This window comes from Lontra canadensis, unplaced genomic scaffold (assembly GCF_010015895.1).
Source record: "Lontra canadensis isolate GAN:19392208 unplaced genomic scaffold, GSC_riverotter_1.0 scaffold20, whole genome shotgun sequence".
NCBI lineage: Eukaryota > Metazoa > Chordata > Mammalia > Carnivora > Mustelidae > Lontra > Lontra canadensis.
In genome coordinates, this window is record NW_022631014.1 from 9,494,401 (window position 1) to 9,508,843 (window position 14,443).

Consider the following 14,443-nt stretch of genomic DNA (forward strand, 5'->3'; position numbering starts at 1 on the left):
AATTTACATTTGACCCATGCTAATGGAATCTGCATTATTAAAATGTACTCTATGTACTTGACAAAGGATAAAATTCTCATAAAATGTTTTGTTATGATTTAGTTTTCACAAATATATGACACCATGTCCCCTACCTCAAGAGGAAAGACCTGTTTCTTTTTTAGACACAACACACCACATGCTTCCCCCCATTCAAAATATCCAGTTGTTAGACTGACACACAACAGAACCAACCAATTATTTTTTAAAGAACTGAGTCTCCTAAAGCAGGGGGCACTTAATACAGCATAATCTTGCATGCTAATTAGAATAGATATTAAACTTTTCCAATTTTCTTTTCTATTGATTATATTAAGGAGTAGGTTAGTATAAAACAAGTATATCATCACCATTTCTCAAACAGTAACTAATATTCCTTCATAACAAAGAAAACAGACCTCAGGATAAGCAGATAACAGTATCTAGTTAGAATTTAATAATTTTTTTTGCTTATACTTCATTTATTTTTATAATTGCCATCTATTTTTGGTAAGTCATTCTATACTGGTTTCCCATTTGTAGCAAGAATATAAACTCTCCTTTAACTAAATTTAAGTTGAGAAAGTGAGTCAAATTAAGAAACCTATATTAGGAAAAGAATAGTACAGATGATACTCTGATATGGTCAAATTTGTGTACTTAGGTAATCCATCAGTGACTAAAGTTAGGGAAATGCAACTAAAACACTTAACATGTTAAAAATGTTTGTTTGTTCATTTAATCCATGTTAATTAGTGTCAATATTTTCATCCATGCAAGATAGAAATTCTTAAGTTTCCATTTCTGTTGGCAAAGAACTGCATGTATCTGTATATGTATATATCATATGTGTAAAATATGTATAAAATAAATTCTTTACCCAATTTAGTTAGTATTAAAAGACAGAACAGGAAGACTTTAATAGTGCTAACTTGAAATGGTTCCATAGTTATTCATTCTACAGGAGCTTGTATCAGCACAATATGAAGCTAGAAGTTCACTTCAGGACTACCAGATAGACAAAATTATATTATAATAGAGCCACTTGGTACTCTAAAATCACAGCTCTCACCATTTGTTCGGCCGGAGCATATGGAAAATGATGTTTACATTCTAGATATGGTCCTGGGAGCACACCCAGGTTTTGACAAAATTCTTCCCTCCCTGACAATTTTTTCTGGAACATTTAGACAATACAAGGCTGGGGCTGTTGGTTATACACAATGTTCCTTTCATCCAAGCATGTTCTTATCTACCCAAAAAGGCTAAATCAAATATTAAATAAATGAAAAAACATTAATATAGACTGCTTGTAAAAAAAAAAAAAGTTAATCATCCACACATTTCAGTGCTTTATCTATTTTGAGTAACTAATATTTAAGATATAACTTACAACTGCCCAAACCAATAGTGTCTCATGACACCTTGGTCCAAACTTGCTTCCCTATTGTTGGAGGGCTCTATTAATGTCACCTTTTCATTTTCTTAGGCTAAAGACAATGGAGGTAACAACTGGAATGGAGCATCATTTGCAGACCTGGTAAGTTAAGTGGATAGGGCAGGTACCAGTTGTTGGTGATTTGGTAAAACAACAATAATTAAAACTTAGCCACAACACTTTAAAAAGTATGACTTCTATATTAAGCAAAAAGTAATTTTGCATTAAGATGGAGAAAAATCAAGAGTTCTTTTACTTAAAATTAGAATAACCCATAGATACCAACCCAAATGGTTTCATATGCACTAATGTGTCTATAATATTAGTAGAAACAGAGTTCTGTGTGGGTGAACTTTAGCATTCACTGACAACACTATAGTATATTCTACAATATCTGTCAGTATACTTTACGATGGTCTAATACACTCTAAGAAATACAATAATTACATGTAAACTGTGCTATAATGCAGTTAGTTTGTTTAAGGTCAAGAGATCTGACCAATTTCATGGATATAAAAGAAGTCTTAAACTGGGCCAATTCAACATGCCCTTTCAGAAAAGGAATTCCTATTATGAGTCACAGCAGAACTGTGAATTGCTTACATAAATACATTTTTCTGTTTTGTTATTATAAAATCAATCAACAACCATTTTAGCTTCATGATTATGTTATGTATAAACTTACCTTATGCCAAACAGCATGGTCAGCATGATAGCTATGGACATCTTAATAACAAAATCATCTTTTTTTGCATCTATGCTGATGGTGTAAATGGCCCCAGACTGTCAATAACTCTTCCAAAGCAAATTTAATAAATATGAAGACATGGACTAATGTTACAGTAAATCAATTCACATCGCTTATGTTCACCATAGGTGTTAACTCTACAAAAGAATGTGAATTAAGGAAGCCAAAATGAAAACAGCAATGAGCAATATTCCAAATTAACCAAAACAGTAAAGTAGAACTTTATACTAAAGAGGCACATATTCATACGTATGTTAAAAGTACAATCACCATATGTTTTCCCTGAATTGTCCAGGTTTAGCTAACAGTTTAACTATTACTATTGAACTTTGGTCCTCTTTAATAGAAATTTGAAACATCAAGTAACACACTCTGTTTTCCCCCAAACCATTACTTTTATGTTTTAAGAATCTGTAATTTCTAAATTATTAGAAAAACAACATTATATAATATTGTTTTAATCAAATACGAATAGAAGTAACCAAAAAAGACTATCTATGTCAGAATAAAGGAGATAAAGATAAACTTCACTCCCTCATATCATATAGGTGTAGAGTTTATAGAAATGTGAATGTAGGGTGCCTGGGTGGCTCAGTTGGTTAAGCATCCAACTCTTGATTTTGGCTCACGTCATGATTTCAGGGTCATGAGACTGAACCCCACATCGGGCCCTATGCCAGGTGTGGAGCCTGCTTAAGATTCCATCTCTCCCTCTGCTCCTCCCCACCCCCTTTTCTCTCTTTCTCTCTCTAAAAAAAAAAAAAAGAAAGAAAGAAAAGAAAAGAAATATGAATGCAAAACAACTATTATTTTTGTTCATAGGTATACATTTTAAGCACAAATAATTGAACTGGTTAACATCCCCACCAAAACAAAAATGTAAACTTTAGAAAAATAGCCTATACTATTTCAATCAAATAAGTGAACACAGAAAGCATTTTGATACTGTTAAATTGCCAAACTAATAATCATGGATGAACAAAATGAAATTCTCCTGCCATTTGTATTAAAATTACCTCCCAAGAATCATTCAGACATTTCAGGCCCAGCTATAATTCTGTATTCATGCATTGTGGGCTTGACATCAACTTGATCTAATAAGTACTACCATGATCTTTGAGATTGCGAAGAATCACAGCGGGAAGGCTATGGGACTGCCACCCCGTCACTAACTCGGCCTCTATCTCCTTAACGTGGGCCCTGAGCATGAGGGGTGGTACTTTCAGAAGCAGGTCAAGAGGCAGCAAAGCTGAAGAAATAAAAGGGGGAAAGATATGAAACTGTAACATAAATCACACTGAATATCAGGGAGGCATGCACAAATTTGTTACTGCTAACACGAAATTACCTGGTCTTGGTCTGGATCCTAATCCACCAGTGAAGTCCCTGAAAACAGAATTAGGGGCTGTTAGAAGGATTTACTCGACTTGGACTTGACTAACATTGACTGAAAGTCTATACCTTACTATGGTTTATAATACAAAAATAAAAAAAGATTATTTTCCTTCAAGATGCTCTCAGAAGCTTAATAAAGAGGAAAACAAGCCCATTCAAACCCATAGCAGACCTCACATTCTAAATGAGAAGAACCCTGTCTCATCACAGTGATTTATAAGCTCTAAGAATAACTAAGAACCTGCATCTTAGTGTCTTGGATAATCTTCTTATACTTAAAACCAAAATGATAAAGTTACATTAAAATAAGTGTTTAGGGGCACTTGGATAGCTCAGTCAGTTAAGCATCTGACACTTGATTTTAGCTCAGTTCATGACTCTGGGTCATGAGATTGAGCCCCAAGTTAGGCTTCGTGCTCAGCAGGGAGTCTGCCGGAAATTCTTTCTCTCCCTCTGCCCTTCTGCCTCACTTCTGGGCATGCTCTCTCTCTTTTTAAAATAAATTAAATCTGTAAAAAATACAAGTGTTTAAAATTTCACATGTGGTATTTTTTTATGCTTTGTTCCTGTCGTCTTAAAAAAGAAATTTTAACTATTCCTATGAAATAAGATGACTTTTGCAATTAAGAGAATTACATTTTTCCTTGTTTTCAGTGTTATTAACATTGCTCGTTTGCTTTGCCCTGAAATTCTAGACTTCCTGATCATTTTGCATTTTTGGTCTAGTGCCTTCCACTCCCTGGAGGTGGCCTTAGAGACCACCAGGGACAGCCATAAATAACCTTCGACCTTGTTTTTTCTGCTGATATCTAGAGCTAATTTCTTAATAGTTATTTTGGAATGAAATAAGAAACATCTGTGCCCTGACAAGTTATAAGAACTATACTAAATTTAATGTAACAAAATGTAATGCAAAATTTAAGCCCAACAAAAACATATTGAACATCTACTACATTCAAGGCACATGATAGGTATCTGCTGAGTAGGAATGGAGGGATTTAAATACAAATAAACATGGCTAGTAAATCTCTTACCCCAACATTTTCGTTTTAAGCACAGAAATCTTGATATGTAAATGCAACACATACCTAAATTATGAAGCAAAACAAAATTGGTTCTCATTTACCCACCGCCCAACTAGAGTACAGGAATAATACCAAAGCCGGTTGTAAGTTCCTTCCTTTTTCCTTTTTCACTCCTTCTAACTCCCCACCAAGCCAGCTCTCTCCTGATCTCACTATTTTCTCTGTCCCTTTCTCAGCACAAGTTCTCAAGTCAGTGAAAAGTCAATAGAAACTTGCCAGCCTTATACAGTTAATAACTCTCCCTAGTTCTGGGATAAGGGCATGTTTAAAGAAAGAAAATGAATAAGCCCTGCCCTCAGAAAGGTCAAAGAGGGGCATAATCTCAGTAGTATCCAAATATAGGCAGGGTGCTTCCGGGCTGAGCTGAGGAGCAGAATATCTTTGGACACATGGTATATCACAGCATGCATGAGTAACCCTGTGCCGTAGTACCACTGTCCAACAGAAATGCCATGCAAATCACAAATAAAAGTTTAAATTTTCTGGTAGCCACATTTTCAAAAAGTAGAAATAAAAGGGTGATGTTAATTTTAAGAATATATCGTATTTAGCCGAATTTATCTAAAACACTATTTTAGCAGGCACTAATTATAAAAAACTAATGAGATATCAGACGTTGTTTTATATTTAAGTGAATATTAAAATGAAATTAAAAATTTCGTTCCTCAGTCACACTACCTACATATCAACTGCTCAAGATCCACATGTGGCCAGCGGCCTCCATATTCAACAGTGCATGCCAGACTCTTCTTTGGAAGGTCTTGTCATTGTCTTCATAAACATTATGCCTGAGGCTAATACTCATGGCCTGTAGCGCTAAGCCAGCAATACCTCTTAGACAATCTTAAATGGTAAATAAAATGTAACTTGTGGAGATCCTTTATTCCTAAGGTTACGGGTACTTTTGATAGCTGATAACCACTCACATGCCAAGCTAAGTAGATGACTATTCCAGTTTTCCTGAAGAATCCAAAGCTCCAAACATTTGTACATATTAAAAAATGGGCCAGTGATATATGTGAAACAGACTTTCCTGACATTGGCAAGTTGCTGTTACTCCTTAATATAAATAACGCTAAACTTTGTTACTCCTTAATATAATGCTAAACTCCTCCTTAATGAACTTTAGGGGATCTTTAAAATAACCACCACACATTCATTAAAACAATATTTATTAAAGGCCCACTATGTGTAGAAACTGTGCCAGGCAATACAGAAGGGATGGTGAAAAGAAACAGTCCCTCATCTTGAAACTCACAAGCTTGCAGGAGTATGGTAGGAAAACTGTTAATTTCTCTGGAAATTATATCATGGATCACAAGAAAGATTAGTCATCTGAAATTTCCAAATAGAACAGACTCATTGTAGCCAGAAGTGACAACATTTAACTATACGATTGTTAGGTCCACAGATGGGCGAAAGATTGAAATTATGCAGAGCCTGAGGGAAGTTTGCCTCTAGACTGAACCGGATTGAATGTTTATGTCCGACAGAACATTATGACTGCAGAGGATGGTTTCCCTTGATAGTGTAAGTTGGAAAACAGACAAAACTGATTTAACACAAAGAGAACATTCCAGAAATGTTCTTTTCTGGTGAAAAGGCTTAACATAATGAAGTTTGTGTCCTCTGAAACTTTTGAAATGGGAATTGACTAATAGGACTTCAGGCTGATGAAACAGAATTTCAGAGAAACGGAAGGTTTCAAAGGATTCTGAAAGGTCATCCCTTCCAACTCTCTTCAGATCTGGGGTAACTTCATCCAGAATTTATAAGCCAAAGCAGAAACTGAAGCACTGGATCGGAATATTAGCCCACAACTTCCACCCCAAAGCAATAACAGGTAAAGCTGAGATTGAAGATATTAGCTTTGAAATTTCTTAAATCCACTTTTCACTGAATGATTTCAAGTACAGGGTAAATTACTTGCATAATTACTGTGTCAGAGGAGTCTTAGCCATGAAGGAGATAGAGTTCTAGAATTTTCATTTTGTAAAATCCTTCTGAATATACTTCTGAACCAAGGGAGGTGCATTACATTACTTAATTCAATTGTGAAAAGTAGTTAGTACTAGCTGGTGTTGATAAAAGGAGAAATATTTAACATTTTGAAACGAGAAGGGTGACTTACAGTATTTAAGATAATGCCTTCTGAGGCTACTGTAATCACACCATCTGAGCTAACTAGCACTTTACTGCTTAGAAGTCTCTTTCAGGTAGCAACACTCATAATGTGTGGGAAAAAACCGGCATTATGCGGGGTTCTCTTGTCCCCTATCTGTGAAGTTAACAGCAGTGATGTCACTACTGGAAAGGAGAATGGTGCCCCTGGAGCTCTCCTCTCCTACTCCAAGAATAGCTAGAAACAAACAAGCAATTAGCCACAAAAGTTTTGAACTAGCACAGAAAAGGAATAAAGTGGTCTTATTGATAATACATTGTTTCTGTAAGACAGCTTGATAGGCTAGGTTGATTCTGGCAAGTAGTGATCAAACAGTATTTATTTGATTTACGTAAAACTGGATATGGATTATGAAAAGGGGGAGTAGATAATACCCACAAATCAAAATAAGCAAGACTTCAGCTAAAAGGAGACCCTGAGGTTACACTAAGGTCTTTCTAGTCATATATATAATGCTGGATGGTCTCAAATGTCCACAGTTGTCTTTGATGAGACTCAAAGACTAGAGTCAATTCACATGCTTGAATACGATTATGCATACCCTGATTTATCAAAGAAGTTGTGAGCCACAGGCATCTCCCAAACCACAAACATTCGATGTCTCAGACCAACCTGCCAACGATACCCTGTTGCCTTGGCAACAGAATGCAAGCAGGCATGGAGAAATCTTGTTGCCTAAGCAACAGAATCTTAAAAAAGGGGGGGGGGCGCTTAAGCTGTGGTTATGGCAAAGGCTCATAGGTTCTAGTCTGTAGGTGGGATTTTAGTCCTCTTCTAATGAAAGGTATAGAATATATGGTAAGATAACAGTCATTCACCTGTTAATTAAAAAGTATTTATGGCCCGGCACCCGTGTGCAATACATTGCATCCTGAGAAATGCAAAGACGGTCCAGGCATCGTCTGGTATGTGATAGTATGCAATAATAAATATTAATTGAATGAATGAATGAATATTCTTAACAAAGGCATAATACAATGGCCAAAGCTTACTAGGAGTGAGTGCATGTAATAGTTCAAGAGGTTGAAGCCCGTGTGTGCATTATCAAGTTCCACTATACAGGATAATTTATTTGTAAATTGAAATAAAATGTTATAGTTCATCGGGTGAGAACTATCTACCTATGTACTGACACTTTAAAATCCAGATAAGAAACTGATGAAAGTCAAACCCATTCTTAATTCTTTCCTAACAAGTAGTAATGGAGGCAAAATTTAGATGATTTAAGTTAGAAATTTCAAATGATTAAAGTTAGAAATTTCAAAGGCAGTCTTAATTATTGATTTTTGGGGTTTTTTCCCTTGACACAAACATTAATTAAACAAGCTCTTGACTAACTCTGTCACTGTTCACAAAATATCAAATAAACAGTAATAATAAAGATATTTATTTAATATGATTACTTCAAAAGAGATATTTTGTGACAGATGGCTATGAAAAGTAAATTCTACTTCCTTACTCCTTATGATTTCAGAGATGTACACATCAAAATAAAAGATGATTTCCACAAACACTATCATGCACTTCAACCTTTCTCAATGTACGAGTAGGGTTTAAATCTCTAAAACTGGGAATGTAAAAATGGTACAACCACTCTGGAAAACTGTTTGGCAGTTTTTTAAATAGTTAAGCTACCTACCATATGTTCCAGTCATTTCACTTCTAGGTATTTTCCCAAGATTTTTACTTTTTTGACTTTTTTTTTTTTAATTTATTCATTTGAGAGAGAGAACATGAGCAGGAGGAGGAGAAGGAGAGGGAGAGAGAGAATCTCAAGCAGACTCCACACTGAATGTGGAGCCAGACACAGGGCTCTACCTCAGGACCCTGAGATCATGACCTGAGCCAAAATCAAGAATCAGATGCTTAACCCACTGAGCCACAAACAGGCTCCCCAATGCAAGATTTTTAAAAGTATGTATCCATACAAAACCACAAATGTTCATCATAGCTTTATCTGTAATAACCTAGTACTGGAACTCTAATGTCCATTAACAGATGAATAGAAAACAAACCATGATAAATCCATACAACGGACTACTACTTCACAATAAAAAGGAATGAACTATTGATACACTATGAAAACTGCAGGGACAGATCTCCAAATAATCATGCTGCCTAAAAGAAGCCAGACAAACAAGAGTATGTACTATATAATTCCATTTAGATGAAATTCTAAAATGCTGACTAATCTAGAGTGCAACAAGCAGATTAATGAATGCCTGGGGTGGGGGAGTGAGGAGCATAAGGGAAGGTAAAAATGGACACAAGAACACTTGTAGGTGGATATGTTCACCATCTTAATTGTTATTTCACAGAGATATACATATTCAAAGCTTATGAAATTACACATTTTAAATATGTGCAGTTTATTTTGTGTGAATTATACCTCTTTGAAACTGTTAAAACAAACTTCTCACATTCTCATTTAAGAAAAGTTGTTCAACTAGACCATCACATGACCTGTGTGCATTCGTTAAAAGCAATATATAAAAAAATACACCATTAAGTTCATTTTTGTCTGCCTTTCCTTATTTACTAGCTGGAACTTCTTGTTAGTTCTAGTTATCCCATGGTTCCACATCTTTAGGAGAACTAACTATTAGACCTTAGTAGAATGAGTCTATTGCAACTAAAGCAGTTACTTCGTGACATTCAGATTGAAAAACATCTATAAGAGTATCCCAGGTGATGTTTCTGCTAATGATTCTCCAATAACATGCAAAGATGTAAAAAAATGAAGATGTAAAATCAACTGTCTATTCCAGTAAGTCAAAAGCCTAAAAGCAAATTATACTACGTGAATACACATACAGTATGAATGACTTGTTTATTATTAAGAAATGTAGGTCAACTAGAAGCTCCCCAAGGTCCACTGCTGTAGTATAAAAACTGCTCCATCAACATCTCCAGATTTTCTAGCAGCACTGGGAATGGCTGCTAGATGGATGGCATCCTGACGGGGGAGATTTCGTCTGGAGTCTTGGGAATGGGAATTTGGAGATTCATCTCTGCTTTGTGAATGGCTCCAGTTCCAGACCTGAGGAATGGGGTTCTTTCTACTGATCTGGTTGTTTTCAGTTTGGCTTCTAGGACTTTTGTGATTTGAGGATGGAGGCTTGAGATCTGGGGAGGAGTTTGACAAGGAAAGGAGCCCAGAAGAATTATTTGTTGACTTCATGTCATTTCTGCTAAGTAATTCATAGATGGAACATAGAACTTCCAAGAGTTGAGAACTAGCTCTCTCTTGGTCTTGTGATTAATTATAGTCCTGAAAAGCATTTCATCATCAGGTGATGACCTGGATCACCAGGGTGCCTTCCAGTTCTAATGTGATGTTTGTTCTCATCAGCCTTGATACCAGTATCTCTCTAAGGAGGGCAGAAGCTGCCCTTCCTAGTTCTATTTGCCTAGTTCCATTTGCAAGTCTATGGTGAGTTATTAGGAAGGTACCTTGGTTCTTCAGCAGATAATTGGATTAAATCTGGGCCCTGATATCTGTGTTGACATAAGTTCAAAATTTATTCTTAAGCTTTCCTTTTGAACTAGTTAGCCAGGACAAAGTTTGAATTCTAAGCTCTAGTAGACATGCTCAGGTCAAACAGGCACTTACCTGTGGCTTTTTCTAAATGAGACCAATTCTTTTTAAAGAGCCAGTAAGGCTCCCCAAGAACGAGAGCTGCTCCGGGTCTCATTGTAACTGGTCTACCATTTCATATGTGGCATAGAAGAGCCAAAAAATCTCTACGGCTTGATTTTCTATGTATCTTTATTCTATTTTGCAGATTTGCTACCTTGTTTTAGATTCTAACTTCTTATTTAACATCTAAATATTTTCTATTATGTCACTTTGTTATTTTCTTTTATATCCTAACATCTAATTTAGCTTCTAAATATTTTCTAGTACGCAGTGTGGCTATCTTCTTTTAGATTCTAACTTCTCATTTAGCTTCTAAATATTCTGCAGGATGGCTTCACATTTCTTATTGGTATAAACCAAGGAACCCAGAAAAATCCTAAACAAGTTAGATTGCAAATAACTCAAGCTTTATTTAATGTCTTTTAATTTAAAGAATCATAAGTACATTTTAGAGTTGTCTCTTTTCAATTTAGAGAAGCTCTGGGGATTGCTTGGAAGGAAATCAAAAGTCATTAATCTTCTTTCCTCTCATTTGGCATGAATCATAGGCTGTCTTTTGTCATTTCTTCTCTTCTGAAGTCTGCCCTTGTCTCCCTGTTACACTCTTGAGTTCCTTAAGGGAAGAGAGCTTGTCTTAAAACAAACTGTGTTCCCTGATGGCATTGTCACACTCTACCACACACAGTACAGTTTTCAAATATAATTTTAGCTTCGGTCCTATTCACTTATGTGACTTCTGATCCATCAACCTCAACATTTGGGTCATTTCCCATTTTCCACCTGTTGACGTGGTCATTAGCCACAAAGGGGTTAATGTAATTACACTCTGTAATACCCCCTTTTTCAATGAGCTTCAGTTTGAACTTCTCCTTTCTGTTGATTCTGGTTCACCCAACTAGCTATAAAATGGTTAGATGACTAGCTTTTAAAAACCATCTCAAGGGACGCCTGGATGGCTCAGTGGGTTAAGCCTCTGCCTTTGGCTCAGGTTATGATATCAGGGTCCTGGGATCAAGCCCCACCTCAGGCTCTCTGCTCAGCGGGGAGCCTACTTCCTCCACTTTCTCTGCCTGCCTCTCTGCCTACTTGTGATCTCTGTCTGTCAAATAAATAAATAAAATCTTTAAAAAAAAAAAAATCTCAAACCCTAGAATATGTAATACATATGTTTCTTTTGTTTTTGAAGGGCTGGACTTCAACTGAATTCTTGCAAATAACACAATTCCATGAGTCCTTTGAGGAAAAAAAAGACTAGAATTATTTAACAATTTCAAGATGCCTAAATTTATCTGATTGGAAATTCCCATTTTAACATAAAATTGTTTTAACTGGGGAGTAAAACCCATATGTCATAATGTATTTTTGCACTAAAATACTTGTTTTGCACTTCTTCTATACATTTAAGCAATTTCATATCAATAAATAAATTATCCAATAATGGAAAAAAAAAAGCCTTCTGATCATGTTCTTAGAAATATAAATAATCACAAAATTGGGAATTGCTACATTCCCGAGGGCGCTTGCTAAGTATTTTGCAGGAAAACATGTGGAACATTTTCCTATGCAAACACGGTTCCCAAGCAGTTGGAAAGATTTCCAGATCAGCTCACAAAAATCTATCCAACTTGCAATGTGATTAAGACAGAAGTTCTGATGCCAGAGTTGAAGAGAACAAACTGACTCCATGGTACCAGGCGTTCAGATCCCCAGCTCCATAGCCATGTCTCCCAACCCTGTCTCCCTCCTTGGTGGGCCAAATGAGCAAGAGCTCCCATGGCTCCAGGCTCCTGTGTGGGGCTTCCATGTGTGTGGAAAGTAGGGGTAGAGGTGGTGACTTAAGGACAAGACGACAGAAGGTAGGCAATGGGAGGAAACTGCAAGCCTGGGAAATTCCTTAGGTGATCTTATCATTCAAGTCCCAAGGCCTCCAGATCCCCCATTCTCGTTCTCCATCCTCCTTGGGGTTTGGGACTGTTTCTCTTTTCCCTGCTCTCTCCATTACTTCTAACCACCATCCTCTGCACACTGGCCCACTAAAAAATGTGTAGGCTTTCCTCAACGATGCTTCTCGTATTTTATGCACTCCGATCAGTTTTCCTTGGGCTTTTGTTACTAGCAACACTGGAAATGAGTTAGGAAATGGAAAAGTTTCACGCTAACCATTCCTGAACCTTATGTGAAAAAAAAAATCAGTAATCAATGGTATTGTATCTTTGACTAAACAAAAATGATTTTCTATAGGAACTCTCCTTTGCCACCCAACTGAACCCCTCAGGATTTTGCTAGGCAGGTTCTTCATTCTGAATTCATCTTCCCAGCAGCACCCTTGAGCCCAGAAGCAGACAAGAGTTCCATTCTGGCTGCCTAGCACCTAGAACCTGCTCCCTCCAACAAAGACCCCTCATGGACGTAGATCCAGGAGCTCAGCCCTCCCTGTAGCAGTGAATACAGTGTTAATTCAAGCCAGGCCCCCCTGACTCTCTCACGCAGGACACCGGATCCTGAGAAAGGTGTCACATGGATGGAACAAACAGACTGGGAGCTCCTTTGTCCCAACACCAGGGCCTTTCTGAGCCTGTGTCTCCTCTACAGATTGCAGCGGCTCACTTGACTTTCATTCCTTCCTACGTTTGATTCCCTGGTTCCTCATTATGTGGGCCCCCAAAGCCTTTGAATGAACCTCCCTGTTGCACAAGTCAATCAGAATCATGTTCCTTTGCCTGGTCCAGAAAGCCCAACTGCTAAAGCACAGCATGGCCTTAGCCTTTTGTCCCATGGCATGTAGCCACTCCCCGGACCAAGGTCACCCGCAGCTTCAATGCATTCCAGCCTCAACCAGCATCTTCACCTCAGAGCTGTCTCTGCTCAGGTGTCTGCCCATTTTTATATCGGTTCTTCCTCACTGACCACCCTCCTCAAATCTAAACCATCCTCACAGCAGTGAACATCATCTAATGACTAGAAACCACCAAGTATTATCTTTTCAAACCCTCTTCTCTGCTTTTCTAGCTTAATTTTATCTTTGCCTCCCTTTCTTCAGACACAGAGAAAGGGCTGTCACTTCCTCTTTCCCAGACCTGCTCTCTGGGCTCCACTACTCTGTGCCAGTGTTCCAGCAATTTCTTCTTTCCCTCTTTATCTCTCCTCTCCACTGGCGGCCTCTCCTGAGTCCCAGCCACCCTGCAGTCATCCCGAGTCTAAGAAGGTCCTTTTCCATCAAACATCGCTCGCCAGCTAACTGGCCAGCTCACTGGTAGCTTCCTTCCCATCTCTGCTTCTGCAACTTCTGAAAGCACCACGATCGGGCTTCCACTCCTGTCCACCTCACCCAGTGTCATGGAAATCACCCTCACGAAGGTCATCAGGGACTTGCAAAAGGCCAGACTTAATAGTTTCATTTTAGTCTTGGAGAAATTGCTGGTGGTTGGAGAAATTGCTGTTGGAGAAATTGCTGGTGGTCCTAAAAGAGTTCTTTTTCCTTTAAAAATAGAATCCCCCAAACATATTTATCCTCCCTTTCAGCTAGATGTGCTCATATGATTAAGTTCTGGCCAATGGTATGTGAGCAGAAGGGATGAGCACAATGCATGAGTCATGTCCTTGAAAGGAAGGGGCACGTCTCCATGTGCTCCTTCCACTTCCTGCTGGCTGGGATGTGGAGGTGATGGGGTCCACGTTTGCCACATTTGCCATGAGGATGAGCCCTATAGCCTGGGATTGTGGAAAAACAAGATATAAGGAGTCAGGGCTCCAGATGGCCTCATAATGCATAACTAACTACTTCTCTGGTCCAGCCTGAGCTCCATTAGGCTAATGGCTTAGCTAAAGATCATAAAGCTAGATTAAACCCAGGTCCAAGCTTAGTACACTTTCCAGTATGCTCCCAGTAAAATGCAATCTGTGCTGGGAGGGTGGATCTATCAGCCTCTACCACCCA

The 14,443-nt window shown here is 37.8% G+C and overlaps 1 protein-coding gene across 4 annotated transcripts in view; it reads right to left on the reverse strand.

Annotated features, from left to right (window-relative positions):
* Nucleotides 1-14,443, reverse strand: part of NEK10 (NIMA related kinase 10) — a 215,596-nt gene that overhangs the window by 39,285 nt on the left and 161,868 nt on the right. For 3 of the 4 annotated variants that reach the window (XM_032860999.1, XM_032860998.1, XM_032861001.1), the window contains 2 exons: nucleotides 3,553-3,590; nucleotides 3,313-3,453 (listed from right to left, as the gene is read on the reverse strand). In XM_032860999.1, coding sequence (XP_032716890.1) covers nucleotides 3,313-3,453; nucleotides 3,553-3,590 — 179 coding nt within the window. The remainder of the gene's footprint in view (nucleotides 1-3,312; nucleotides 3,454-3,552; nucleotides 3,591-14,443) is intronic. The other variant, XM_032861000.1, reaches the window with a different exon arrangement.